At 24.8% G+C, this 27,374-nt stretch overlaps 12 protein-coding genes across 12 annotated transcripts; 6 read left to right on the top strand and 6 right to left on the bottom strand.

Moving 5' to 3' along the window:
* Positions 1-188: 188 nt before the first annotated feature.
* Positions 189-1,047, bottom strand: DICPUDRAFT_92075 (uncharacterized protein). Its single transcript, XM_003288275.1, has 4 exons — positions 840-1,047; positions 706-768; positions 531-641; positions 189-446 (listed from the first exon to the last, which is right to left on the bottom strand). Exons 1-4 carry the CDS (start codon positions 1,003-1,005, stop codon positions 379-381), a joined length of 408 nt encoding a protein of 135 aa, XP_003288323.1. The 5' UTR covers positions 1,006-1,047; the 3' UTR covers positions 189-378.
* Positions 1,048-2,091: 1,044 nt separating this feature from the next.
* DICPUDRAFT_79130 (uncharacterized protein) lies at positions 2,092-3,926 on the bottom strand (the record flags this gene model as incomplete). The annotated part of the gene is made up of 6 exons (XM_003288274.1): positions 2,092-2,322; positions 2,388-3,099; positions 3,172-3,316; positions 3,389-3,491; positions 3,563-3,725; positions 3,805-3,926. 6 exons carry the CDS (start codon positions 3,924-3,926, stop codon positions 2,092-2,094), a joined length of 1,476 nt encoding a protein of 491 aa, XP_003288322.1.
* Positions 3,927-4,558: 632 nt separating this feature from the next.
* DICPUDRAFT_79129 (uncharacterized protein) lies at positions 4,559-7,675 on the top strand (the record flags this gene model as incomplete). Its single annotated transcript, XM_003288289.1, has 1 exon — positions 4,559-7,675. The coding sequence occupies one exon, from the start codon at positions 4,559-4,561 to the stop codon at positions 7,673-7,675; it is 3,117 nt and encodes a 1,038-aa protein (XP_003288337.1).
* Positions 7,676-7,997: 322 nt separating this feature from the next.
* On the top strand, positions 7,998-8,675 carry DICPUDRAFT_21472 (uncharacterized protein; the record flags this gene model as incomplete). The annotated part of the gene is made up of 2 exons (XM_003288288.1): positions 7,998-8,201; positions 8,274-8,675. Coding segments are annotated over 2 exons (606 nt in total), but the record flags the coding sequence as incomplete, so codon positions are not given.
* Positions 8,676-8,855: 180 nt separating this feature from the next.
* DICPUDRAFT_33888 (uncharacterized protein) lies at positions 8,856-9,056 on the top strand (the record flags this gene model as incomplete). Its single annotated transcript, XM_003288287.1, has 1 exon — positions 8,856-9,056. The coding sequence occupies one exon, from the start codon at positions 8,856-8,858 to the stop codon at positions 9,054-9,056; it is 201 nt and encodes a 66-aa protein (XP_003288335.1).
* A 215-nt stretch (positions 9,057-9,271) lies between these two features.
* DICPUDRAFT_152547 (uncharacterized protein) lies at positions 9,272-11,486 on the bottom strand (the record flags this gene model as incomplete). Its single annotated transcript, XM_003288273.1, has 2 exons — positions 9,272-10,357; positions 10,425-11,486. 2 exons carry the CDS (start codon positions 11,484-11,486, stop codon positions 9,272-9,274), a joined length of 2,148 nt encoding a protein of 715 aa, XP_003288321.1.
* A 1,763-nt stretch (positions 11,487-13,249) lies between these two features.
* DICPUDRAFT_33852 (uncharacterized protein) lies at positions 13,250-13,892 on the top strand (the record flags this gene model as incomplete). Its single annotated transcript, XM_003288286.1, has 3 exons — positions 13,250-13,310; positions 13,403-13,668; positions 13,737-13,892. The coding sequence occupies 3 exons, from the start codon at positions 13,250-13,252 to the stop codon at positions 13,890-13,892; spliced, it is 483 nt and encodes a 160-aa protein (XP_003288334.1).
* A 119-nt stretch (positions 13,893-14,011) lies between these two features.
* DICPUDRAFT_33897 (uncharacterized protein) lies at positions 14,012-16,637 on the bottom strand (the record flags this gene model as incomplete). Its single annotated transcript, XM_003288272.1, has 3 exons — positions 14,012-15,216; positions 15,856-16,418; positions 16,504-16,637. The coding sequence occupies 3 exons, from the start codon at positions 16,635-16,637 to the stop codon at positions 14,012-14,014; spliced, it is 1,902 nt and encodes a 633-aa protein (XP_003288320.1).
* A 441-nt stretch (positions 16,638-17,078) lies between these two features.
* Positions 17,079-19,762, bottom strand: DICPUDRAFT_33855 (uncharacterized protein; the record flags this gene model as incomplete). The annotated part of the gene is made up of 2 exons (XM_003288271.1): positions 17,079-19,344; positions 19,425-19,762. 2 exons carry the CDS (start codon positions 19,760-19,762, stop codon positions 17,079-17,081), a joined length of 2,604 nt encoding a protein of 867 aa, XP_003288319.1.
* A 1,522-nt stretch (positions 19,763-21,284) lies between these two features.
* DICPUDRAFT_152543 (uncharacterized protein) lies at positions 21,285-22,866 on the top strand (the record flags this gene model as incomplete). The annotated part of the gene is made up of 3 exons (XM_003288285.1): positions 21,285-21,538; positions 21,602-21,780; positions 21,857-22,866. 3 exons carry the CDS (start codon positions 21,285-21,287, stop codon positions 22,864-22,866), a joined length of 1,443 nt encoding a protein of 480 aa, XP_003288333.1.
* Positions 22,867-24,479: 1,613 nt separating this feature from the next.
* Positions 24,480-24,662, top strand: DICPUDRAFT_152541 (uncharacterized protein; the record flags this gene model as incomplete). Its single annotated transcript, XM_003288284.1, has 1 exon — positions 24,480-24,662. The coding sequence occupies one exon, from the start codon at positions 24,480-24,482 to the stop codon at positions 24,660-24,662; it is 183 nt and encodes a 60-aa protein (XP_003288332.1).
* Positions 24,663-26,511: 1,849 nt separating this feature from the next.
* DICPUDRAFT_79122 (uncharacterized protein) lies at positions 26,512-27,328 on the bottom strand (the record flags this gene model as incomplete). Its single annotated transcript, XM_003288270.1, has 3 exons — positions 26,512-26,614; positions 26,655-27,159; positions 27,211-27,328. 3 exons carry the CDS (start codon positions 27,326-27,328, stop codon positions 26,512-26,514), a joined length of 726 nt encoding a protein of 241 aa, XP_003288318.1.
* Positions 27,329-27,374: the final 46 nt, after the last annotated feature.

Below are 27,374 nucleotides of genomic sequence, written 5' to 3'. Positions count from 1 at the left end.
GATCTTTTTTAGATTTTATAATAAAGGTAATATATATTTGGTATCAATGAATATAATATGTTCAGTCTCTTTTTGTAATTTAGGTATTCAATCAAAATCTAAAAACTCCGAAAACTGACCGATAGAGAAAAAACAACTTAAAATGGAATAAAATAAAATAAAATAATTTATTTTTTTAAAAAAAAATTATGAATGTTACATTTTTGGTATAAATACAAAGCTCTTTAATGTTATGGAAGAGATTTATATTTTAGATTTAAAATGCAAAAAATAAAATATTTTTAAATAATATGTATAGTTTATTGTTTTAATTTTACTTCAAAAATTGATGATTTAATTTGATCATTACTTTAAACTATACTGATAACATATGATTTTTTATTTCATGTGAATTTCTCTAGTTAATTTACTTGACCATGGACAGTAGAAACAACCTGGTAAGAAAGCTATAATAAAAATTAAAATGTAAAGATTTATTATTAATAATAAAAGAAAAAAATAATTATTTTTATAAATTTCATTTTGCTTACCACCGCATGCTTCATCAAGATGTTCTTCAACATATCCAAGTTCTGCATCACAAACCTCAATAGCAAGTTGGAAAAAGGAAATTTGATCTGGATCTAAATGGAAACTGTAATCTAATAAAAAGTAAAATAAAAAGTTAATCCCCATTCAAAATTTTTTTAAAAAAAAAATACATACGTGGGTTATATGGTTTTTGAGACTTTTTAAATCTTCCCATTACATGTGTGGTTTCAGTTTCATCTATTTATAATAGAAACATGGTTTTAGTTAATATTCAATTTCAAATTTAATAAAATAATTATTATATATACCTCCTGATAAAATGTTTCTTGCAGTTTTAATTTTCTCTGGATCTGTTAATTTGAAGACAAAGTCATGACCACCTCCATGGGTCTTAAAAGCAAAGTAAGCCTCTTCAGATGAAACAATAGCCGAGAATGTTAGTAAAATTACAAAGAGAGTAAGTAATAATTTCATTTGTATTTGTATTTTTTAATTAAATATTAATATTTTTAAATAGATGTATTTCTTTAATGATTAAATAATAAAAAAAAAATATTTGTTAAATAATAAAATATTATCCATAAACTTTTTAAAAAAAAAGGAATTAAATAAAAAAAAAATAAATAAACCTTTGGACTGTTTTAAATTAACTTTTTATCATAATATAGTTTACCCCATTTTGAAAATATAAATAGTAAAACTGTTTTTATATTCTAATAAAAATAATTTTTATAAAATAAAAATACCCCACTAATATTGTTTTCAGAAAAAAATTAAAAAAAACAAATTTTTTTTATATCTTAATGTAGTGAGATATAAATCATATCTTTGTAATGAGATATAAAAAAAATTTGTGGTTAGAGACCAATCACGATTACCAACAACTACTTCTTTTATTTGTTCTATCATGTATTCAACACCTTTCATTTTTTCTTCTGGAAAAAAGTTGAGAGATTTTATTAATAAAGGTTCATCCCTTTGTATTTCTTCTATTGTTTTTTTAGACATTTCAGTAATTTCATCATAAACTTTTTCCATTGATATTTTTTTTTTTTTTTCGTAGGATATGAATAATATTTTCCCCAGAACAGTCGTGATTGCGTATCACCATTCTGCTCCAAATTGGATTGATCCAAAATGATGATGGGACTTTGGTGTCAACAGCACAATTTACACCAAGGACAAAAAATAAACCGATATGATAAAAACACTAAATAATTTTTGAGTCTTTTTAATTTTTAATCTATAATAATAAAAAAATTTCAATTATTAAACTAAAGAAAACCAATTTTCTAAAAACTTTATTGTGAAAATCCTTTGACTTTTCTATTTGAGTTTCCTTTTTATCTGTACAAAATTTTAAATTGGATGGGGTAGGGTTTTTGACACTTTCCCTTTTTTATTATTTTATAACAAAAAAAAAAACATTATTATAATGAGCTATTGATGGAATGGTATATTTATATGCCAGAGATGTTGGGTTATTAAAACTAATGGGGACTTCCATTATGGTGATATATCATAAATTTATAATAATTATTCTTTTATTTATAAAAAAATTTATTTATTTAAAATTAAAAGAGAAACTACTACACCAGCTGAGCCAGCTAATCTTAGGAATAAATTTACAGGATAAAAAGTTCTCTTTCTTTCTTCGGGTGTGGCATCGATCCATTTTGGAACAATTAAATTTAATAATACAGCACCAATTGAATTCATAAAAACTCTTATTAATGTTGACTCTAAATAAACCATGGTTAAGTCATATTCAATTGCTAAATAAAAATACATCTAAAATAAATAAGGACACAATTAGTTACTACTATTTAAAAGTAAATTAATATAATTATACCTACAATTGCTCTACCATTAATTAAAAATCTATAAATAAATAATGTCCAAAGGCTGGTCTCATTCCATGTTGATTTTACAGCCTGCACTAATGATTCTTTTGTTTCCTCTTCCGAGAGAAAAGCATTCTTTAATGGCTTAATTACATCTATCAAAAGCATAAATGGGAATAAATAAAATGGTAATAAACATTGATCTAATGAATTGTACCCAAATGCATTGGTTCTAAATTGATCATTATAAAACAATGATGTTTCCATCCAAAGAGCATTGGCTAGTGCTAATAAGGTAATGGGGATTAAAATTTTTAATCCTCTAATTAAAATACTAACAAATTGCTTGCTTTTATTATTATTATTATTATCGCTATTGCTGAGTTGGTTAATTTCTGTTTGCTGTGATTCTTCTTGCTCTTCTACCTGTTGCTCCTGTTTATCACTATTAATATTTAATGATGGTGATGATAAAAGCGATGTATTATCTATTGCATCATCTATATTATCAATTGATTTATTGATACTACTGCTACCGTTTTGCTCATCAATTTGATGATCCAAATATTCATCTTTATTGTTTAAAAGTTTATTTGAATCTTCATCTGCACCTGCAATAAGTTTTTCCTCTTCTTCTTTTTTTGATTTTCTATTAAAGAAATTAAACTTTCTGGGTGTTAACTCTATTACCGAAATAACTGATCCTGTAATTCCTAATATATAGCTTTAATATTTTGAAAAATAGTTAATAATAATTATTTACTAAATAAACTTTCTTTTCTTATAATGTATTTACATTAAGGCTGGAATAGGTTGGTTAATTGGTTCTCCGAAAATAATATTTAAAGGATCAATTAAAAATGTTGATGATAATGCTGAAATAACTAAAAAGATTAATCCAAATGGTTCTTTATATAAAAAAACTTCACCATTATAATAGACTATAAAAAAATAAAGATTTTATTAATACCCTCTATCTATTTTATTATACATATATAACGAATAAGACATACTTATATTCATTAAACCATTTGTTAAAAGAAATGGGTGTAATTTAATTGATCTAAAAATAGAGAATGGTCCTTGACTTTTACATGGGATAACTGTGCAATTTGCCTAAATACCAAAAATAATATTAATTTTATGCAATATATATTTATTTTTTATAGGTGCTACTAATAACATACAGGTGTACAATCCATAATTTTACCTTGAACATCCAATTCATAATAACAATCTACTTTTACATTATCTATATAAATAGCACTTGTAATTGATGTTGGTAATGATAGTTGAAATATACCCATAAAAAAAAACATTTGAACTGCTGTCATTAAACATAATCCAATCCTATTATAATAGTAATAATAAAAAAGTTAAAAAATATTATAATATATATATATATATTATAAATGATTATAAAATTTACATCATATGACGGGTTTTTCTTTTATAATTTACTCTACTACATCTTTGTCCGAAAGCATCACCAAGCATGCTAATAAACTGCGTTGCAATTAAAATACCAATATTTGGTTTAGCTTGAGACATTTTTTATTATTATTATATTTTTTTAATAAATATTATTTTAATGTTAAATAATTATTAAATAAAATATATAAAAGATATAAAAAAAAAAGATGTGGGGTTTCCTACAAAAAAAAAAATTTTAAAAAAAAAAAAAAAAAAAAAAAGAGACTTATCGTAAAAATTTTATTTTTTATAAAAATAAATAAAAAAACAAATATTTTATTTAGGATCCTAAATAAATAATTTCAAAGTTATATATTATAATATATATATAATAAATGGTTTATTATCATTTTATTTTTATATTAATATTAAATTAATTTATTATAATTAAATTTTTAATTAAAATTAATACACCTTTTTTTTTTTTTTTTTTTCTTACTAATTAATTATTAAAATTTTTTAAATTAATTTTATTTCTTCATTATTTAATATCATTGTAATAAATATTATTTCTTTTTTTTTTTCACTTTTTTTTTAAATAATATTTCTATTTTTTTTAGATATTTATTTTTTTTAAAAAATAATCAAGAAATTTTTATTTTTTTTTTTTTTTATTTTTTTTTTTTATTAAATATTTAATAAAAACCCAATTGTAATATTGATATTAATGTATTCTGTTATTGATTATTAATAATAGAAATAATAACAAGATGGATATTAAAAATGAAGAGTTATTTTTTAAAGTTTTTAAAAACTCTTTTTTAATACAAAAAATTTTCTCGTTTGTTCATAGAGATAAAGTTGGGTATAGATGGAATGAAACCGTTTCGATGGAACTCCTTTTAAAGAACTCCAAATTCGAAATTTTATACGATAAATTACTTTCCAAAAGCCAAATAAATGTTAATTTTTTAGGACTTAAATTACTTTTTGAACTTTATCCTCAAAATCAATATTTCAAAAAAACATTCGAATTATTGTGGGATCAATACAACGAAACAATTAAAGCATTAAACCCACTATCAATTTTAATATATATTAAAGAAGACTATTTTTCAAAATCAGTTTCAGATAAAATCTCAGATTCAGACCTTTTCAAATTTATCTTTAATAAATATTATAACTATAATAATAATAATGATAAAATAAATCAATCCTATAAACTTTACGATTTATTAGATAAAACCTTTAAATCAAAAATTTTTAATAATAATATTGCAAGTTTTATAGTTGAACAAATCAACAATATAAATAGAAATGATAATAATAGTATGGATGAATATGAAGAATTCATTGAACCATTTAGAAACTTTAGAAATAAAGAAATTTTAGAATGTATCTATGCAAATAAAGAAATCCCATTGTTCTTGGGCCACAATATCGATTATATTTTAGAATCTGATACCAAAGAAAAGGTCAAATTCATTAGGGATACTCTAAAGATAGATTTATCAAAACAAATAAAGAAGTGTAATGGAAGTAGCTCTTTTATTTTAAGAGAAATGACCTATTTGGATGTGAAAAGTTATACTGAAGAAATATTACAAGTTTCAAATCAATTGATGTTGCATGGCCAGTACGATTGTAAGATTGATGTTAATTTAGGCCAACAGTTTGATACCTCGATACATTTGGGTAATGTGGGCTATCTTAAATTGTTACTAATAGATAGAGCTCAAAAAAATCGTTTAATTAACTTTAAACAATTTAAAAAATACTTGTTAGAAAATGAAAATAGTATCAACAATACTGAACAGCTAATCCAAGTCGTAGAGAAATATAAAAATAAGCAAGGTCAACACATAGGTCCAGAAGAACTTTACTATTTTTTCGACATTCATATCATTTACTACCATCTCAAGCAAAACAATTTTGATCAGGTTATTTATTATTTAAAGTCTTATTTCAACTTTACACAATTTGATACAGAAAATGAAACTACAAACGAAGCCATCAAATCAAAAATAGCCTATTTATTATTTAATTATTCAGTTTTTACTTTTTCAATTCAAACATTTCAATTATTTTTAAACTATTGTTATAATGATGGTAATTTCAACATTAAAGACCATTCAAGAACAATTGTGTATTATGAAAGAAATAAAATTGATCAAAACCAATTTTCAAGCTATATAAACTATCTCCTTGCAGGAAATTACCTTCAAGATAAACAAATGGTTGAAGATATTATTGAAATTATATATTCGAGTCATAGTGGAAATGAATTAGAAAATCTATTAAACTCAAATGATACCTTTAAAGAATGCTATTTAGATATCCTTTCAAAAAACCACAGAGAAATCTTTTATGATCATTTTAACTCATCAGAGCAAGGGGAAAATGAAATGGATTTTAAAAAAATGGATATTTATTTAAACAATATTAAGTTAATTACACATTTTACAGGTCAACAAAGAATCTCTCAAAAAAAGTTAATAGTCCACGACAAACAAACTGGGGCCCTTATTAATTATCTATTAAACTACAATAGTCTAGGTCGTACAAACTACTTTTATTTCATAACAGATCTTCAAAACAAGACACAATTCCTATGTTTAGATGACTCAATTCGTGCATTCCAATCCATTGACCAAAATTTATTAAAAAAGAGATATGAATCACTTGCAACATCTGAACAAATAAATTTACCACAATATTATTTTAATAAATCAAATATTTTAGTCCATCACCTAATAAATGCAGTCGATAATAAAGATATATACTCTGTAAATAAAATAATATCAACAATCAATAATAATAACAATCAAATAATAAATATAAACATAAATGATAATAGTTTAGATATTATTAGCAATTTATTTATAAATGGTGATCTTCGAAATTTCAACCATAGCTATCTAATACAAGCCATTATCAATAAATATAAACCATCAAACGAATTTCTATCAAAAATTAGCCCCTCAATAAACGATTTGGAGTTAAAAGAACAATATATGGAAAAGGAATTGATTACAATTAAATATCATATCACTAGCTATTTTAAAGAAGAACAGGGCCAAAGTATTGAAAAGAAAAAGAAAGCAAAAGGAAATGAAGAGTATAACAAGTTTATTGGTTATTTTTTGAATGGCTATTATCAAAAATTTTTAGATGTCCTTTCAAAAAATCAAGATAATCATCAATTCTTGGATGATGTTTTTTCAGATATAGATCCAAAGATATTATATTCTCTCAAAGATAAAGTTTTCGAATCAACATATACAGCCGACTGGTTCAAAAAGCTATTTATTTTTATTTCAATTTATTTAGAAACATATAAGGATGTACTTTCTCTATCATTAAACAACAACTTTGAAATATTTGAACTCCTTTGGGAAAACTATTTAGCCAACGATATAACAAAGAAAAAATTCATCCTTGAGCTATTCAACTTTCAAGTGTCCTCAATGGATTTGAACCACATTCAAAAACACCCTTTAATGGAATATATATTAAAAGAAAAAAAAGAAACTATTGAAAAATTGGAATTCAACGAAAGAGAATTATCAATAATTCATAGAGTAGTATTTTCATATGGTAATATTTCGATTTTCAAAAAAATTAGATCTATATTTAAATCTTATCAATTTACAATCGATCAAGATTTAATGTACGAATTTATTTCAAACAATTTCGATAACTCTTATCATGCCTGCAATTTCATTGAATATCTATACGAAAATAATTATTTAGACGATTTAAAAGGTATCCTTTCAAATAAAACCCTAACAAAATTGGTACTCAATGATATCATAAGTTCAGAATATCTCAGAATTTCAAAATCAACATTAATTTTAATCCATACAATTATTAAATCACAACAATGAAAATAATAATAATAATTCTATTAATAATTACAGAAATAAAGAAATCATTAAATTTTAAAAAATCTTTTTTTTTTTTTTTTTTTTTTTTTAGAAATCAATGTTCTTTTCGAAGCTTCTTCCCATTTCATAATTTTATTGTAATATTTTTTTTTTATAATAAAATTTTTTTTTTTTGTGATTTAATTTAATTTTTCATTTTTTTTTTTTTTTTTTAATTTTTTTATATAAATTCTATAAATAAATTCATAATTAAAAATAAATATATAAATACAAATATAAAAATAAATTAGAAATAAGAAATAATTAAATTATTAATATAATGTCAAATAAAACAATTCTTTTTAATAAATATGGGGGCACAGATGTTTTATATGTAGATAATTTACCAATCCCTGAACCAGGAAATAATGAAGTAAGAATTAAAAATATATGCATTGGTATTGGTAGAGTAGAAGAAATTTATCGTAATGGTGAAATTCAAGGTATTGATGTCAAATTCCCATCATCATTAGGCTATGAGGCATCAGTTGGTATTAATGATTATAATTAATTTTTGTTTTTTATGGTTTATACTAAATTGTTTTTTTTTTTAATTAAGGGAATTGTTGATTCAGTAGGTAAAGATGTTAAAAACTTTAAAGTTGGTGATAGTGTTTCTGCACTTCAAAATACAAGCCAAGACAAATATACAACAAATGGGGAATACTGTATCCAACCTGAAACATCATTAGTAAAGAATCCATCAAATGTTAGTCACGAGCAAGCAAGTTCAATTTGGTTTTCATATTTAACAGCATACTTTCCATTAAGAAATTTAAAAGAAAATGATTTTATTTTAATAACTGCTGCAAGCTCAAGTACTGGTCTTGGGGCAATTCAGCTTTCTAAAATATTAGGTGCAAAAGTTATAGCAACTAGTCGTAGTAATTCAAAAAAACAACAACTTTTAGATTTTGGTGCTGATTATTTTGTAAACACTACTGATCCGGTCGAATTCGAAAAACAAGTTTTAGAAATAACAAATAACAATGGTGTTAATGTAGTTTATGATCCAATAGGTGGTCCATTTATTGAAAGTATTTTAAATGTATGTGCAAGAAATGCTCACGTTTTTATCTATGGTGTCACCGGTGGTCCAACTCCATTCCCAACTCGTCTCTTATTTTATAAAAACATTAAAATGGATTCTTATTTAGTTTTCAACTACTCTACCGATCCTAAACAATTACAAGAGGCTGTAAACTTTTTTATTAAACATTTAGAACAAGGTCATTTTAAATCAATTATAGGCAAAACATATAATGGTATAGAGTCAATCATTGATGCATATAAATATTTAGAAAAATCAGATTTATTTGGTAAAATAGTAATAAAATTATAAATTATGGTTTTTTAAATAATTGGAAAATAAAAAATAAAAAATAAAAAAAAAAATTTGTGATTATGCAATATTTCTTTTTTATAAATATTTTATTAATATTTAATAAAAAAAGAAATACTTAATTATTTATTTAATTATCTAATTTTCTATATAAATTAAATTTCTTTTTAAATGTTCTATATATATTTTTTATATTATATTATATCATAATATGATTATACGTCTTTTTCAGCAATAGGTTCTGAATTATTTTCGGTTGGGCTACTTTCGGCTGGATTTTCATTATTTAAATTTTGCTCTGGTTCTGTTTGCTCAACTTCATATTTTGGTTTAGTTTCTTCATCATCACTGTCATCTGATGTGAAGTGGGCTAATCTACTTGCATGGTTACTGCTTGAATGTGATCTTTTTAATTCATCCTCTCTCTTGGTGTCGGCTTTTTCTTCTTTTTCTAATGATAAAGAAAAACTAGAGCTCTTGGTACTGGTTGCGAATGTTTCATTTAATGCTAAACCTTTAGTTGCCATTTTATAGAATTTGGAACCGAACAAAATGATAATACTTAATAATGTTACAAAAATGGAACAAATACAGATAATTGAAGTCTTTGAAGCATCAGATTGTGGAGAAATCATTAATGGAATAACGATGAATAAACAGAAGGTAATTAAGTAAATACTTGTTGAAATTGGTTTTGATTCGTTAAATTCTTCGATATCAACGGTCTTAATCTTGAAAGAAATGAAACAGGCCATTAATAATTTCAAACCGTGGAATACTAGCAAGATATAGAGCATAACATCACCAGCATTATCGTTAGTACATACATCATGATATTCGTAATTTGATAAATCATCAACTCCGGTACGTGATTCCGATCTAATATTACCTAAACCAGTCCATAAGCCCAAAAGTAATATATCGATAGCCAAGATAGCGGTAACCCATGGGTATAATTTCCAATTGGTAATGGTTCTTTTCTTTAATTTTGGATTATCGAATAATAACCAAATTCTCCAGTTCTTTACTAATAAATTACCCAAGAAAATAGTAAAGCCAACTGATAATAACCAGATTCTGGTACGACATGTTTCTTTGGTTGGTGTTTGTGAAAATATAATACAAGCGCAGAAAATAACTACACAACCTAATAAAATTAATATACAGAAAATTGGACTTGCAGATCTAATAATTTTAGCGTGTCTAAATATTATTACTAAAATCATTGCAACAAAACATAAAAATATTGAAATACCTGATACAACAGTAACACCGACTTTTAATGCAGGTGGATAATCGACCTATAAAAAAATATAATAAAATTAATATTTTAAAAGAAAATAAAATTAATAAAAAATTATTACTTACAAACTCTATTGGTATTGAATAGAAACCAAAATCTTTGAAATTCTTATATGGGATTAATGTATTTGTTGTTCTAAGATAAGTATCATCTAAACAATCGGTTCCTGGCATAAGAGTTGTATTATAGGTCTTAAACAATGGGTCACATTTGAATGGAGTAAATGAATCATTCTTTAATTTTTCGATCATATTATTTACTTTGTTTTGGATATCGATTGGAACATGATAACTAAAGATATCCATTGATAATGAACCACCATCAGCAAAACTTGTGTTATATGTTTCTGGTACCCATGTATCAGTATTAACTTCTTGTGCATATTTTACAAAGATCTCGGTCCAATTGGTTACATAACTTACACCAACAGTAGCACCATATATTTTACTATTTGGAAAACCAGTAGCACCAAGACCCATACTTCCATGAGCAATAATTGCATTTTGGACACTGAAATCATCTTGACTATTACCAAGATAATCTGCACCATTGGCTTGTAAAAACTCTGATGTTTTATAAGCTAATTCAGGATTTAACCAACTACCAGTAAATGCACTAACAAATTGAATACTTTCATTAGCAGCTCTTGCACCCAAAAAAAATGAATTGGTATTAGCAACACCTGATCCTGGTGGTCCTGGTGCAACAAAACCAACAACACCAGTTTTACTCATTAAACCGGAAAAGTAACCCAAAGCATAGTGTAATACATTTGAACTGAAATTAAAAAGTTTTACTTTTTCTAATGGCTCGCCGGCAGGCTTAACTCTTCCTCTAATAAACCAAAATACATCTAAATCTTTATATTTGATTGCATAATTTAAACCCAAATTTGTGTGAATTGCAGATGAAACAATAATTAAATTAGCCCCTCTTTTAATTGAATCTTCGATGGCCCATTCTGCTAAGGCTGTAGACTCTTCTAAATTTTTGTAAAAAATAGTGTCGATCCCCAATATTCTTTCGGTTCTGATACGAGCATCGTTCATCATAAAATTATAACCCATATCATTGTAGTCACCTGATAACAATAACGATATTTTACATTTACCATAACCATGAACCATGGTTAAGTTTAAATTTATTAAAATAAATATTAATAATATTATTTTTTTAATCATTTTTATATATATATAGATTTATTAATAATAATAATATTTAAAAAAAAAATATAAAAAAAAAAAATAAATATAAAAAAAATTATATAGTACAAATTGATTAAAATATATTAATTTGTAAAATCTATTATTTCTTTTTGTGGTATTATTATTACTTATACTATTATTATTATTTATAGCTATGATATATATAAAATAAAAAATAAAGTTGTTTTTTTTTAAAAACTAATAATAATTTTTTTTTATAAAAAAAAAAAAAAATAAATAAATAAAAATAAAAATTTTCAAACAACAAACAACACAACTATATTATAAACTATAGTTTTGTTAAGCGAACGAATAAAATCATAATAATCTGATGTATTTTATCTTTGCATTTTTAATTAATTATTGGTTAGCCACAATGCAAATAATAAAAAAATTCTGTGTGGAAAAAAAAAAAAAAAACTTTTTCAACATTTTCATATTGTTTTTTCTCAATTATTGAATCTCAACCATAGAGATGCAAAAGGTTTATTATTTAGTCCAAAAGAGTATTTTTTTAATTGGACAACCTCTTTCCCCAATATTAAATATCCAAAAAAATACACTTTGTGGTTTTAAGAAAAAAAAAATTAAAAAAAAAAAAAATTAAAAAAAAATAAAAATATTTAAAAAAATTATATTTTTAAAAAAAAAACCATTTTGAATTTACCAATCAAAATAAAAAACTTTATTGAAAATCCAAATTTTATTTAAATTTTTTTTTTTTTTTTTTTCCCATTGTTTTCAATTATGAGGCAGGTGATATACTATGATTATAAAATCAATATGATAAAACCTCACGGACTGTTATTTTTTGGATTAAATTTCTTTAGTTTTTTTTTATCTTTTTTTTTTTTTACTGAATTAAAAAATTAAAAATAATTTTTTATTTTTAAAAAATCTTTCAATCAAAGCTAAAATCCAATCAACAATAGTTTGTTGGAAATTTTTTTTTTTTTTGATTGAAATTTTTTTTTTTATTATTTTAATGATTGGTCAATCATTAAAACGTAATATCTTGTGATTAGTGATTGTATTATATATATGTCTTAGTACGTTGTATCTAGCATTTCAGAAAAACCCTCCGTTTTTTTTCTTTTAAATTTTTTATTATAATCCAAATTATAACCAAATAAAAAAATTTATATACGATATTTTTTTTTTTTTAAAGTTTATTTATATCGTCATAGTTAGATCATTTTCTTATTTTGTTATTGTGCTAAAAAAAAAAACGATAAGCATCGTTTCTTTTTTTTTTTTTTATTAGTTTTTGTGAATTACAAATTTTTATAAAAAAAATCACAAACGTGTGTATATGCAAACGCAAACAATGAGCAGTTCAAGCGGTTTATCGACAATGTGGACCATTTTGCCTCTTTTCTTTCTTTTTTTTTTTTTTAAATAAAAACAAAGTTTATAAATAAATATTTATATTTATAAATAATTTTTTATTATTATTTTTTATTTGATTAATGATGGAAATCACTTTGTAACTTTTTTTTTTTTTTTGTATTTTAAAATTTATTTATTTATTATTTTTAATAAAATATAAAAAAATTAAAAATAAAAAAAAAAATAAAAAAAAAATAGAAAATTTAAAAAACTTTTTTTTTTTTTTATTTTTTTTTATGATTTTATTTTAATTTTAACACTATCATATTATTATTATATATTATATATATTAAAAAATGAGTAATAATGCAAAAGATAAAAAGATAACCATTAATTCAATGGATACTTTAATTAGAGGTATATTTATTTTAAAATTACTTTTTTTTATTTTTTTAATATTATTTAAATATTAATTAAATCAAAATATTTTTTTTGCCTGGTAAATATAGATATTGGAACAGTTTATGAATTTTATTTTGACCAAAATACATTTGTAGAAAATGAAGTTAAAACATTTTTAAAAGAATTTGAAACTAAAAGAGGAGACAGAGATATTATTTCATTATCACAACAGACATTCAATGCAAATGCTACAATGGCAATTATTAATAAATCACTATCATTATCAAAACAACATCTTTCTTCAATAAATACTACATTATCAGAAACAAATAAAAGAATTAACGAACAACTTTTAAAAGAAAATTCACATCAAGTAAGAAGCATTATTTTTATTATATATTAATTGATTATCATCATTATTAATCATTTAATTTTTTTTAGGAACAAAGAGATACAGATAGAATAAATAAACATCAAATAGAATTAATGGAAAGAAAGAATGTAGAGGATAATTATAATAAAAGAAAAGAGGAAATTGAAAGAGAGTTTAACGAAAAAGCATCCCAATTGCGTGATAAATATCAAATTGTATTATAAAAAATAAGTAAAATATAAATAAATAAAATATAAAAATAGAAATAAATAAAAAATTAAATAAAAGTTTTGTAAATAAATAATTGGTTAGGTTTGTTATCATTTTATTATTTTATTTTATTTTATTTGTGGATTTTTGAAAATAAATTTTTTAAAGAATACATTTTTAATTTAATTGCAGTTGAATTTTTAGAGTATATTATTGATGATATAATTATTATTAATGTAACAAATACTATAGGAGCAACAATCATTATAGCTAGTTTCCAATTTGATTTAGATGGGCATTCGGATTGGTAATTTGGATCTACTAGAACAGAGTAGTTGGGATCGATAATGCATTCTTTGACACAATGAGCTAGATTTAAACCAATAATAAATGATGCATCGTTTTGGTTTTTGGAAATAAAGGTACTTGACATAAAGGTTGATCTACCATCACTGATATGTTGATTGACAATCTCTGTATAGAAAATTTTGGAATCTTTGGACATTATAATATAGTTTATTGGTTGGTTGTTTTTTATATTGTTTGTATTAATGTTTAAATCTTTATTGTTACAATCGTCTGTTTGATTACCACCAGTCGAGGATATGATTCTAAGTTGAAGTGTATTTAAATTTGATTTATATATGTAGTTTTTAATTGAAATAGTAGTTTTAATTGAATTTGGATCCATTGAAAATTTTACATTCGAAAAGGTATATTCAATTTTTTCTTTAATTTCTTCGACAGTGTATTGAATAGTGCAACCCTTTATTTCACTTGAAAAAATTGTATTTTTAACTTTATTATCTTCGGAATTTGTTTGAACATCCCATTTAATATCTTGTAATGGGTGCTCTATTTCAATTGAACCATCTATCTTAAGTTCTACCAAGCTATATAGATTAATTGAGTATTGAGTACCTTCATTACCGATGATTGATTTTGATGTTAGGTAGTTTACATTTAAAGATGATGGAGGGTTATTTAGAGATATAAGATCAATAGGAAGCCCTGAGCAATCTGGTCCAGAAAAACCATATTTACATTTACAATACCCAGTTTCTATATTACAAGATCCTTGGTTGGTATTTGTACAATTATTTGGACATTGCAATGGTTCTTTGGTTAAGGTATATTTAAAAATATTGATCGATGAATAATATAGGTCTCTATCTTGAATTGTAATGTTCTTAGTTCCAGTGCCTCCATTTATTTTACATGTTAGAGTGGTTTGGTTGTTTGGTTTTATATCTATGCATTGGGTATTTCCAATCCATAGTTTAAATTCACTTGTAATATTACCAAAATAACCACATATTTCAACAATACCACCAAACTCTGGAACTGATGTACATGAGCTAACATATATAAGAGATACTGAGCAGTCTTGAGAGGTGGTCTGGGTATCGCACATACAAATACCAGTATATTGATTACATTGACCATGGGGATATGAACAATTGTTTGGGCAAATTAAAGAGTTATATTTAAAAGCATTTTTTATAGAAAAGAATACATTGTCTATAATTGTAATATTTCTTTCACCAATTCCAGGACCAATGATACACATAATGGTTGTTTTAGTTGCATTGACATTTAAACATTGTTCGTCACCTATAAAAACTTGTAATGAGGGGGAGCTGGTTCCAAAATAACCAGTTATTGTAGTGTTTCCACCATTTGATGTAGTACTTTCAACACTATCAATTCTTAATAGGGATGTTTCACAGCCATTGCCCGAGGTTCTATCGTCACATTCACAGATACCAGTATATTGATTACATGTACCATGAGATGAGCAGTCGAATGGACATTCAAGAAGAGCGTATGTAAATGATTTTTGTAATGTTGTGGATAAATCTCTATCGGTAATGGTAACATCATAAGTTCCGTTTCCAGCTGGGGCAGTACATAAAATAGTTGAGCTATTAATTGATATAATTGTGCATGCTTTTGTCCCTATTAAGATATTTAAACTGTTTGGTGTTCCAAAATAACCTTTGATTGTAGTAAGACCACCATTAATATTTGTTGATTGAATAGAGTCAATAGATAGCCTTGATGTAGTGCAAGTGGTTCCTGTTGTTTGACTATCGCAATTACAAATTCCATTATTTGAATTACAAAGCCCATGTGTTGCTGAGCATCCTGGACAAGTACCACAAACTTGTTTGGTTTGAATGTTGATTTTATATTGGCATGCAACTGTTTCATCACCTTCGCCTATTACATTGAATGTTTGTAAAGGATTGCATGTTAAATTTAAAAGTAGATAGCTATATTTATCTGCTGTTCCACATGCGCTTGATGTAGATCCAGGTTTTCTATATGATAAAATAACACCATTGTTTGTATAAGTTTGGGTTTCTGATCCTACTGCTGATAATTGATTATATGGTGGATATGCATCGGTTTCCTTTTTTAAACATGAGGTGGAGATATCAGTACACGAGGACAGTTGTGTATCACAAAAGTTATAAAGTATATCAAATGTTGGGGTTCTTGATGCAAAGTGAGTTGAATAGTATTGATAACCAGTTCTATAAAAATAATAAAATATAAAAATTAAAAAAAATTAGAAAAAAAAAAATTTTAAAATAATTTTTTTTTTTTAAAATAAATTACAATTTAAGTGGGGTAAGGTCATAATTTAATTTTACATTTGGATTGTAATAAATACATCCTGTTGGTACAGCAGAATTTACAATATTAAATAAATAAATAAATATAAATATATATAAATAAATAAAATAATTCATTGTTAATGAAATTGTATGTATATTTGTTTTTTTATAAAATTTTTTTTATAAAATATTTTAAATAAATACTTTTTTTTTTTTTCTCATTATACTGTCCCTTTAATCCTATTTTTAATTATATGATAAGTATTAATAAAAATAGTATTGTTTCCTTATTTTCGAAAAAAAAAAATACATCAACCCACTCCAACTGTTTTAACACTTATTGATTTATAATTTTTTTTATTGTGCTGTTCAACCCCACATATTTTTTATATATTTTTATATTTACAAATCTTTCTTTTTGGTTTTTTAATGGAATTATAATTTTAATTATATTTTTTTATAAGGGCAGCTTAAAATTTTTTTGATTACAAAGAATTATTTGAAAATAATTTAATAATATTTATTTAAACGGTTTTTATATGTACAAAAAAAAAATATATGTATTCTAATAATTATTTAATCAAATGTTAATGGATTATCACTTAAATCTACCATATGTTGGTTATTTGAATAGTTTTTTGAGGTTGCAGTTGAAAACTTATCAGGAGAGGCAGAGTTTTTTAAGAGTGATAAAATATTATTGGTATTGCTAATGTTATTATTTGTATTGGTATTATTTAGCTGAATCTGTTGTTTCATTCTATTGTAAACTTCTTTAAATTTATCTCTGTTCTTTTTGCAATCTACTAATTGATGCTCTAGTTTATGTAGTTTATTTTCTAATTCTTTAATACCCAATTGGAACATTTCTTCATATTTCTGGTCGGGTAATTTCGAAAAGTAGTTTACCATGATAGGTCCTAATTTCTGGAACATTGGATTTAAAAAGAAAGCATTTAATTTGTTTCTGATGAGTTTTGAGAAAAAGAAACGAATCCCAGAGAAAAGGCGACCTGCAATCATACAAACTTTTTGGTATGTCTCATCATCAATTTTTCTTGAGCGAGATAAGAGATCATCATCCTCTGGCTTTCTGGATGGCTCCATAATTGAAACAACACGTTGCTTTGTTTCTTCTGGTGATACCTTTAGATAATTGTATGGTTTAATTTCGCTAAGACCATTTAAGAGATTCCAATCTACAATTTTAGTAAACATTTCGAAATCATCTTTGAGACGTGATTTACATTCATTTTCAATGTCATCGATGAATGATTCATATTGGCCTTTAAGTTCCTTGAGGAAATGTTCGTAGAGTGAAACTGTGTGTGATGATTCGGTTTCATCTTTGGAGAGAATTGAGACACTAATATCGAATAGTCTTTTCATGATGTATGATGATCTTTGAAGAACAATATCGATTAAAGGTAAAATTACTCTTTTTGATTTGGTTTGGAAAATATTTGTAGCTGCCAATTCATAGATTGGTGAATTATGATATTTGGAAACACCGATGGCTGATGCAACTTCATTAATTGAGGTTTCTGGAAATTCTTTGCTGTGGATAACATATTCAAATTCATTTAACAAACGTTCATATTGAGCACCACCATAAAGGCTGTAGGATGAGTTTTGAATATCAAAATCGAAATTATATCCTGGCCATGGCTGAACTGAGCAGTTTTCTTTTTCTTGAAGCAAGCTTTGGCCATATTCATCAGGATCACCAACTACACTACCTTCAAGCAAACGATCGATTTGGCTATTGAAGTTGGTAACAAATTTAATTACCTTTTGTTTAAGACTGCCAATGTTGTTATCTTCGAGCTCTTTTTTAACACGAGCTATATCGCCTTCAGTTTTCTTACAAATTGATTCCAATTGAAGCATTGATGGCAAAAGATTTTGTTGATACTTTTCGTGAAGGAGATTTTCAATAAAGCTCTTTACTCTATAGATACCAATTTGACCACCGAATCTATTTTCATCAAAACCAACTTCCAAAAGCTTTTTATAGTCATCCAAGAAACAATCTTTCATTGATTCTTTAAACTTGTTATTCTCTAAATCTCTTTTGAGTGGCAAGCTTATAAAGAATGGTTTCTTTTGAGATACAATACCTTCACCTTCTAAATATTTGTGGGCAGATTCTCTATTACGAAGTTCTTTAACACGATTATCAAATTTGGTATTAACAAGAATAGTTCTGCTAAAATCTGGATCTATTTTTTTAACTAATGGTCTGGATATTGTATTGGCCCATTCTACATTTGATTGCTCAAGACATACAATAATACGATTCTTTGGTTCTATTAATTTCTTTACCATCTCTGAAATTTCGTGTTTTAATCTTTCATCACCACCTTTTCTAAATCCTGGTGTATCATAAATATTTAAATTGGAGCAATGTGCATATTCGACTCTTAAAAATATTGGTACTGCTGAAACTCTATCACCAGATCTACCCGTTCTTTCATTAGTTCTTCTGACAATCTCTTCGGTTAATTCATTGACAGGTGTTTCATATTCTTCCCATTTATCGTCTAATGAGTTATTGGCCGAGGATGCAGATAATTCTTTTCCATTGGTTGTACTACCTTGGCTGCTGCTAACTGGTTGTCTTGATGATTCACCAGAGCTGTAGTCCTCTTTTTTAAATCTACATGATGGTTGTTGTTTTAGAGGATTATTGATCATTTGAATAATCAATGGTCTTCTAGTACCAATATTAGTTTCGACTATATTAAACTGGAACCCTAAAAGTGATTCAATAAATGATGATTTACCATCTGATTGCATACCTACTACAACCAATTCTGGTGTATCAAATGATATATTGTGACTATAGAAAAATAAAAATAATAGTTAATATAGATTTTTATTTTTACATTAATTTAGCTATAATATTAATAAATTACTTACTCATGTGAAATCATTTGTAAATCGTTAAACAATGCATATAACTCTTGGTTTGCTGTTGCTAACATGGTTTCAGAGTCATCTAACTTCTTTCTTTCACCTTCTAATTTTTGTTTAATTGTTTTGCTCCACATCTCCTCATTATCCCTTTTTCTTTTTTTTTCTTCTCTTTTTCTTTTTTCTTCCTCATGCATTCTTTGGGCCATGGCTTCTGCAATTGCCATTTGTGCTTTATTTAAATTTTGTTGAGATGAATTTGCAACTTGGGCTGTTGAAAAATTAAACGATGGTGATGGTGAACCTGGTGATTGTTTATCCTGTTGTTGTTGTTGTTGTTGCATTTGTTGGTGAAATTGTTGTAGTTGCATAAGTTGCTGAGGTGTTAATTGTTGAAGCTGTGTTGGGATCTGAGGTGATACTGCATTGCTAGATGGAGAAGAAACTGCTCCACTATTATTGGAAGATGGGTTTGTATTGTTCTTACTTGGTGACTCGATGTTTATTACTGGCGTATTTGTTTGATTCATTTATTATTATTATTTACAAATTATTATATTATTATTATATTATACATATAACTAGGGAAAGTATTTTGAATAAATGAATTCATTTTTTATAACTTTTTTTATTTTATTTTTTTTATTTTTTTTTTTTTTCATAACTTAGAAGAATTTCTCAAATACTTCGAACAAATAAATTAAAAAAAATATTGAAAAATTTAAATTTTTTTTTTTTTTTTTTTGAATTATAATAAAATTTCCAATTTTATACAAATTTATAAATAATTTAATAAACAACGTTTAATTAGGGTTTATATATTTATATTATATGATAGAATTATATTTGGTTATGTGAAGAATCATTATACTATGATTTTTTTGATTGGTGGAGCAGTTGTTGATAAAAAGATATTTTGTTTTGAAATTTAGCTCATTTTTAAATGGGTGTGTATTAACTAAAATAATAAAATATAGTGATTTTAAAACTAAATTTTAAAAAATTATAATATACTAATGATAAATATTTAATCATTAAACATAAAATAATTAATTTAAGGGGGATAGGGGTAGATTATTAATTTTATTTTTAAAAAAAAATATTTACTATTGTTGTTAAAGTATAAAAATAATAATATTACATTATTGTTATATTCGAATTATCAAAATAATTGTTTCGTTTTATAACTTTTAACAGAAATAAAAGTAAATATATACACAAATATTATTTCTTTTCTAATACTAAAGAAATCAAATATAGAGTGTTGGTTATTATAAAACCATTTTAATGTAAAAAATATCGTTATTTATTTAATTTTTTTTTATTTTTATTTTTATTTTTTTTAATTTTTTTTCTATAAAATATTTTATTTTTATTTTTTTTAATTTTATAATAATTTTTTTTTTTTTTTTTTTTTTTTTTTTAATTATCACAAAACAAAATAATTGTTTTGTTTCACTTAAAAAAGAAATTTTAACACACTATATAAATATTATAAATAAAAATATTACCAATTTTATTTATTTTTGTAAATGTAAGATTTAAATACAAATTTAATAAAAAAATAAAATTTTTTTTAAAAATTAAAATTATTTATTTTTATCTATTATTTAATTTTAATTAAATATCTTTTTCCTTATTTTTTTATTTTTTTTTAATATCATCATCATCATTATCATCATCAAACACCACACATTATAATAATTAATTGATATTAATACTATTTTTTTTTTTTATTACCAGTATTAACATTAAAATATATTTATTAGAAAAATATAAATATATATTTATTATAAAAAAGAAAAACAAGGAAAAGAAAGAAATTAAAGAAACAAGTTATTTTAATCATTTATTATAGGAATTAAAATGAATATTAGTTTTTCAAGAGATGGTATTGAGGGTTTACCAACATCATCAAAAGATGATGATGATAGTGATTTATCAAGCATTGAATATGAAGATCTTGTAATGGATTCAACAGAAATTGGTAGAGGTTCATTTGGTCAAGTTCAAAAGGCTTCTTATTTTGGTACTGATGTTGCTGTTAAACAATTAAGTTCATTGGTTTCAATTGACCCAGATTATTTTAAATTTATGTTAAGAGAAATTAAAATTTTAAAGTAATAATTGATTTAAAAATAACCCAATCATTACATTGCACTAACATTTTTTTACTTATTTAGGAATATGAGGCATCCAAATATTGTTCAATATATAGGTGCTTGTTGTAATGAAGGTAGATATATGATAGTTACAGAATACATTAAAGGTGGTGATTTACATCAATTTATTAAAAAGCGTGGTGTTAGTAATATTTCATGGACAATCAAATTAAAACTAGCTTTAGATATTGCATCTGCTTGTAAGTATTATATAAACATCATAGATAATTATAATTGAATATTTACTAATTTTTTATTTATTTTATTTATTTTTAGTTTCATATTTACATTCTAAAAAAGTTATTTTTAGAGATTTAAAAGCAAAGAATATTTTAATTGACGAAATTGGTGACACTCTTCGTGCAAAAGTATGTGATTTCGGATTTGCAAGAATTTTTGATAGTAATAAAGATAAAGCTCAAACTATTTGTGGATCAGAAACTACCATGGCTCCAGAAGTTATTGTTGGATCAAATTACAATGAAAGTTGTGACATTTATTCATATGGTGTTTTATTATTAGAATTAATTTGTGGATCGCGTGTTGTTAAAACTCAACTCAAAAGAACTCCAATGAACGCTTTTGATATGAAATTGGATAAAGCAGAATATTTAGCCCCAGAACATTGTCCAAGAGATTTTATTGACTTAGCAAAATGGTGTTGTTCATATAGTCCAAAAGATAGACCATCATTCAAGAATATCGTTGAGGGTCTTAAACAATTATCCAATACCCCACTCTCAAGTTTAAAACCTAAAGGTAAATCAAAACCATATATTGATTCAGATGATGAAGATTTTGTTGATCCAAATGAAAATAATAGTAATGAAGATATTGTAAATAATAATAATGATAGTAATAATAGTCACTCTGTAATTATTAAAACAGATGAACCAGAGTACAGTTCTGTAGTTTATAAAGAAGATGCAATTGACCAACCTTTACCAAACATTGACTATGGTGGTTTAAATAACAGAAAGAATAATATTTTCAACCCATCATTTTTCACACCACCACCAGGCTCCAAACCACTTCCAAAGGAGGAAGAGGAAGAGGATGCTCACACCCTTTCATATTCCCTTTCTTTTGATCAAATTAAATATCATGGTAGTCATTCAAAATCTTTATCTTCAACTATTAGCACTCCAAATTTAATAAGCAATCCAATAGAACGTGATCCACCAAAACCACTTTCACAATCCGCAAGTGCAACTGTATTGGGTGGTGTTCCTCCACAGCAACAAAATAAAAAAAGAAAGAATAAGAATAAAAATAAGAAAAAATAAATAAATAAAAAAAAAAAATAAATAAGAAAAAATATAAAGTTTTTTTTTTCCCAATTTTTTTGAATATAGTGGTGATTTTTAATATACACAATAATATTCTTTTCTTTTAAAAAGATTTTAAAAAAAAAGATAAAAATATTTTCATTTAATTCCCTTTAATAAAAAACAATAAATTTAAAACCAATAAAAGTTAATTAAAATATGTATTAAATGTTTAATCTTTATTTTTATTAATTTGATGCATTATAATGTGATTGTTCACTATTAAAGGATGAATAATGATACTGTGCACAAAAAAAAATAGTTAATTTCTTAACAGAGGATTATTTACTTTACCAACACATCACTCAAAACCAATACCAAAATCAAAACCAAGACCAACACCTCAATCAAAACCTAAACACAAATTAAAACCAAGACCAAGACCAAAACCAACTCAACCCCAACTTTAACTCCAATTCCATCCCCAATTCCAACCCAAAGCCCAATTCCATCCCCAATTTCATCCCAATTTAATAAAAAAAAAAAACAATTTATTAAACTTCAATAAAAATTTCTGTGTTACCTTTTAAAAATTTTGCAATAAATAAAAAAAAAAAATTTTGAATTTTTACTTTTTTACATTTTATATTTACACAAATATTATTACTATTATTATTCGTCAATTTTTTCAAAAGGTAAACTATACTTTTTATTTATCTTTTATATTAATTATGGAAGTAATATCACATTGTTATTAGGAAAAGAAAGAGAATAAAAAGGATAGTCGATAATGCAATGTTTTGGGGAAATATTGTAATTTTTTAATAGCTTTGAAAATTAAAATTAAAAATTTTTTTTTTTTTTTTTTTTTTTTTCAACATACAAATAATTATATTGCTATATTTTTTATTATAATACTCCATATAATAATATATTTTAATAACTGCAATAATTTTTTTTTTAATAAAAATTTTCAACCAAATAATCCAAATCAATTCATTTTAATCAACAATGAATGATTTAATTTTTGTATTTTCAATTTTTATCATTAGTATACAAATTTAATGGTTACACTTGGTAAAACAATGCATTGCTCCATTTTAGATAATTCTCAATTAGAAACTTTAAAAGTAAATGTACACAGCCAAATCTCAATGTCCCGCTTGGCCATATTATAAAGTGCCATAAAAAGGTTGGATATTCTTCGACTTACAACTTTAGATATCATTTAACATATGGTACTGTATATATAGTTATATTTATTGATTTAAAAATTAATTTATATTCTAACATTTTATTTTTTTATAGACGATAAATGTTTAGCCGCAAAGAAATAGAGAGGAAAAAATAAAATTTCAATTGAAGAAACAATTACACCTAATACTTTGCGCACATGATATTTACAAAATCTTCAAAAATAATAAGCTATTAATTGCCGAGGAATTATCAAAAGTCACCTCAAATGTATCACTAATCATTTATTTATGGTCTTCCCCACATGGAAAAAAAAAGTTTATGGGTTAAGTGCCAATACTTAACGAGTGATTTAAAAGTAATTGTTATATTAATTGCAATGACCAAGTTTTCAGAAACATTCAGCCCCAAATATAACAAACAAAATTAAAAAAGTTATGGAAGATTATGGATTATTAAATAAGGTTATTTCAATTTCATTAGATAATGCTTCAAATGGTATCGGTGCTGTCAAAATGCAATGTAATAAAAAAATTATAGATTCGTCCTTTAATAACTCTGCCAGTAGATGTTTCGCCCACAACCCTAAATTTATGTTTTGTTTCTTTTGTAAAAGATAAAAAAAACCATCAAATATCACCATAGAACAATCTAATTAAAGACAAAAAAGAGACACATATATATTTCAAAGTATTTGGAAATCCAAAGGTATTTAAAAGAAAGTGTGGACAAAAGAAATGATACCACTTCATATGATTTGGAAAGAAAAAAAAGCTATATATCCAACACTGTATTCTATAGTAAGAAATGTTCTTTCAGTTGTTTCTTCATCTGTGGAAATAGAGAGAACCTTTTCTGGTGCCAAATTGTTGATTACCCATAATCGTTCCAAATTGGGGTGGGAAAGGATTGAGCAATGCGTACTTTTAAGAGAATGGGCAAAAGTTTCAAGGGTAGATATTGTTAATAATGAATATAATAATATATCTAAAATAATATATAAAAAATAACTTAAAAAATTTTTCAATCAATATTTTTTATGAATTTTTTCAATTTTTCCTCTATTTTTATTTTTTTTTTTGATTTTTTATAGCACTCATAGTTTTAAAAAAGGTAGAAATAGGTGCGCTGTGGGGGGTGCGGTTGGCAGGACTATTTTTTTTTTTTTAATTATATTCCCATGGTTGTTATTACTATTATTATTATTAAAATTTTTAATTGAACAGATTTGTTTTAAAAAACTAATATTATTATAATTATTTTTTAGAATATTGTTTTTTTTAAGGAATGATGACGATATCATTTATTATAAATATTATTATTATATTAAATAATATATTATAAAAATTGACTATATATAGATATAGATATAGATATATATTTTATATTATTACTTTATTTAAACTATTAAATCAAATTATAAAGTAAAAAAATGAAAAAATTAAAAAAATTTAAAAACGAAAAAAAAAAAAAAAATTTTTTTTAAATTTTATCACAATCAAAATATAAATACATTTTTTGAAGATGATTAATATTTGTATATTTTATATCTGTATCCAGCTCAATAACTTTATCGATTTTTTTTTTTTTTTGATTTTTTTATATTTGCCTTTTTTTAATATATTAAATCTTAAAATAATGATTTACAAATAAAGTATTACATATACATGAAAAAAATGAAATTTTGGATTTAGATTTGGATTTTTATTGTTTAATTTTTTTAAAAATCAATTAAATAAAATAATTAAGTAAATTTAAAAAAAAATAAAATAAAAACCAATAAAAAAAATTTTATAAATTAATTTACTTAAAAAAAGAAAAAATATGTTATAAATTTTTAATCTTTATTTATTTATTAATGTATTATCTTATATATAACTAACTCTTTATGAAATATAAAAATGAAATCTGAATTGATAATAATTAAATTGAATATACTAATTGTTGTTTTTTAATTTAATTATTATAATTGATGGTGAAATAATAAATAATATAAAAATACCAATGAAATCTTTTGATTAGTTGGGATAAGAGCTAAACTTTCACCTTCTGATTTGGTGGTTCTTCTTTAAACAGATATTAATGGTCTACCAGTACACGTACTATAATGGAGCTACGATTATTTTATTCATCTAAAATATTTTGATGGTATACCAATTTGCTTGGCCAGGACAATGTTGGCATGCTCAAAAGTCAATTAGATTGAATTGTATCATAATTTGATATTAATGATCGATTATTATTATACTGGGAATAATATGTGTTTAGGTGTTGGTTGAGGTGTTGGTCTTGGTTTTTATTTTTGTATTGGTGTTGGTTGAGGTGTTGGTAATGTAAGTAATGGGGTTGTGGTTTGTTATATTTTTATATTTTTGGATGAGTTGGTCTTGGATTTGGTGTTGGTTGTGGATTTGGTATTAAAGTTGGAGTTGGAGTTGGTGGTATTGGAGCTGAAGTTGGGATTTGAGTTTATCTTGGTTTTGATCTTGTTTTTGATCTTGTTTTTGATAATGGTGTTGGTTTTGGTGGTGGAAAAGTAAGTAATGAGGGTGGGGTTTGTTTTGATCTTGTTCTTGATCCACGATTTTGGTTTTGTAGTTGGTTGTGGCGACGGAGTTGGAGATGGAGTTGGAGATGGAGTTGGGGATGGAGTTGGGGATGGAGTAGGGGATGGAACTGGGGATGGAATTGGGGATGGAATTGGGGATGGAGTTGGGGATGGAATTGGGGATGGAGTCGGGGATGAACTTGGGGATGAAATTGGGGATGAAATTGGGGATGGGATTGGGGATGGAATTGGGATTGTGGATGGAATTGGGGATGGAATTGGGCTTTGGGTTGGGATTGGTCTTTGAGTTGGTTTTGGTCTTGGTTTTGGTTTTAATTTGTGTTTTGGTGTTGAATGAGGTGTTGGTCTTGGTTTTGACTTTGGTATTGGTGTTGGTAAAGTAGTTAATGGACGTGGGGTATGTTTTGATCTTTCTCTTGATCTTGATATTGTTTTTGTTGTTGGTTGTGGTGTTGATTGTGGAGTTGGAGTTGGAGTTGGAGTTGGAGTTGGAGTTGGAGTTGGAGTTGGAGTTGGAGTTGGTTGTGGTGGTTGTTGGTCTTCTTCTTCTTGTTGTTATAGTTCGTATTCCTGCATTCTTTGAAATAGTAATCTAATACCAGAGGTTGATGCAGAGTGTTTTGGTTTTGGTTGTGGAGTTGGAGTTGGTTGTGGAGTTGGAGTGGGTTGTTGTTTTTGTTGTTGTTGTTGGTGTAATTGTCTTCTAAGGAGCTCCATTTGGTCTATAAACTCGTGTTGTTGTTTAGACTCTTGTTTTTTTTGT

This window comes from Dictyostelium purpureum (genome assembly GCF_000190715.1).
Source record: "Dictyostelium purpureum unplaced genomic scaffold DICPUscaffold_130, whole genome shotgun sequence".
Taxonomy (NCBI): Eukaryota; Evosea; class Eumycetozoa; order Dictyosteliales; family Dictyosteliaceae; genus Dictyostelium; species Dictyostelium purpureum.
Note: the sequence above shows the minus strand (reverse complement) of the source record. Positions and strands in the feature narration are given on the sequence as shown.

Bases quoted from the DNA above. Each gene is read 5' to 3' on its own strand.
- DICPUDRAFT_92075 (XM_003288275.1), bottom strand. From the start codon at position 1,005: ATGAAATTATTACTTACTCTCTTTGTAATTTTACTAACATTCTCGGCT. The intron at 769-839 runs GTATATATAATA...TATTATAAATAG, and splicing joins AAGAAACATTTTATCAGGAG to ATGAAACTGAAACCACACAT. The intron at 447-530 runs GTAAGCAAAATG...TTTTTATTATAG, and splicing joins TCTTGATGAAGCATGCGGTG to CTTTCTTACCAGGTTGTTTC.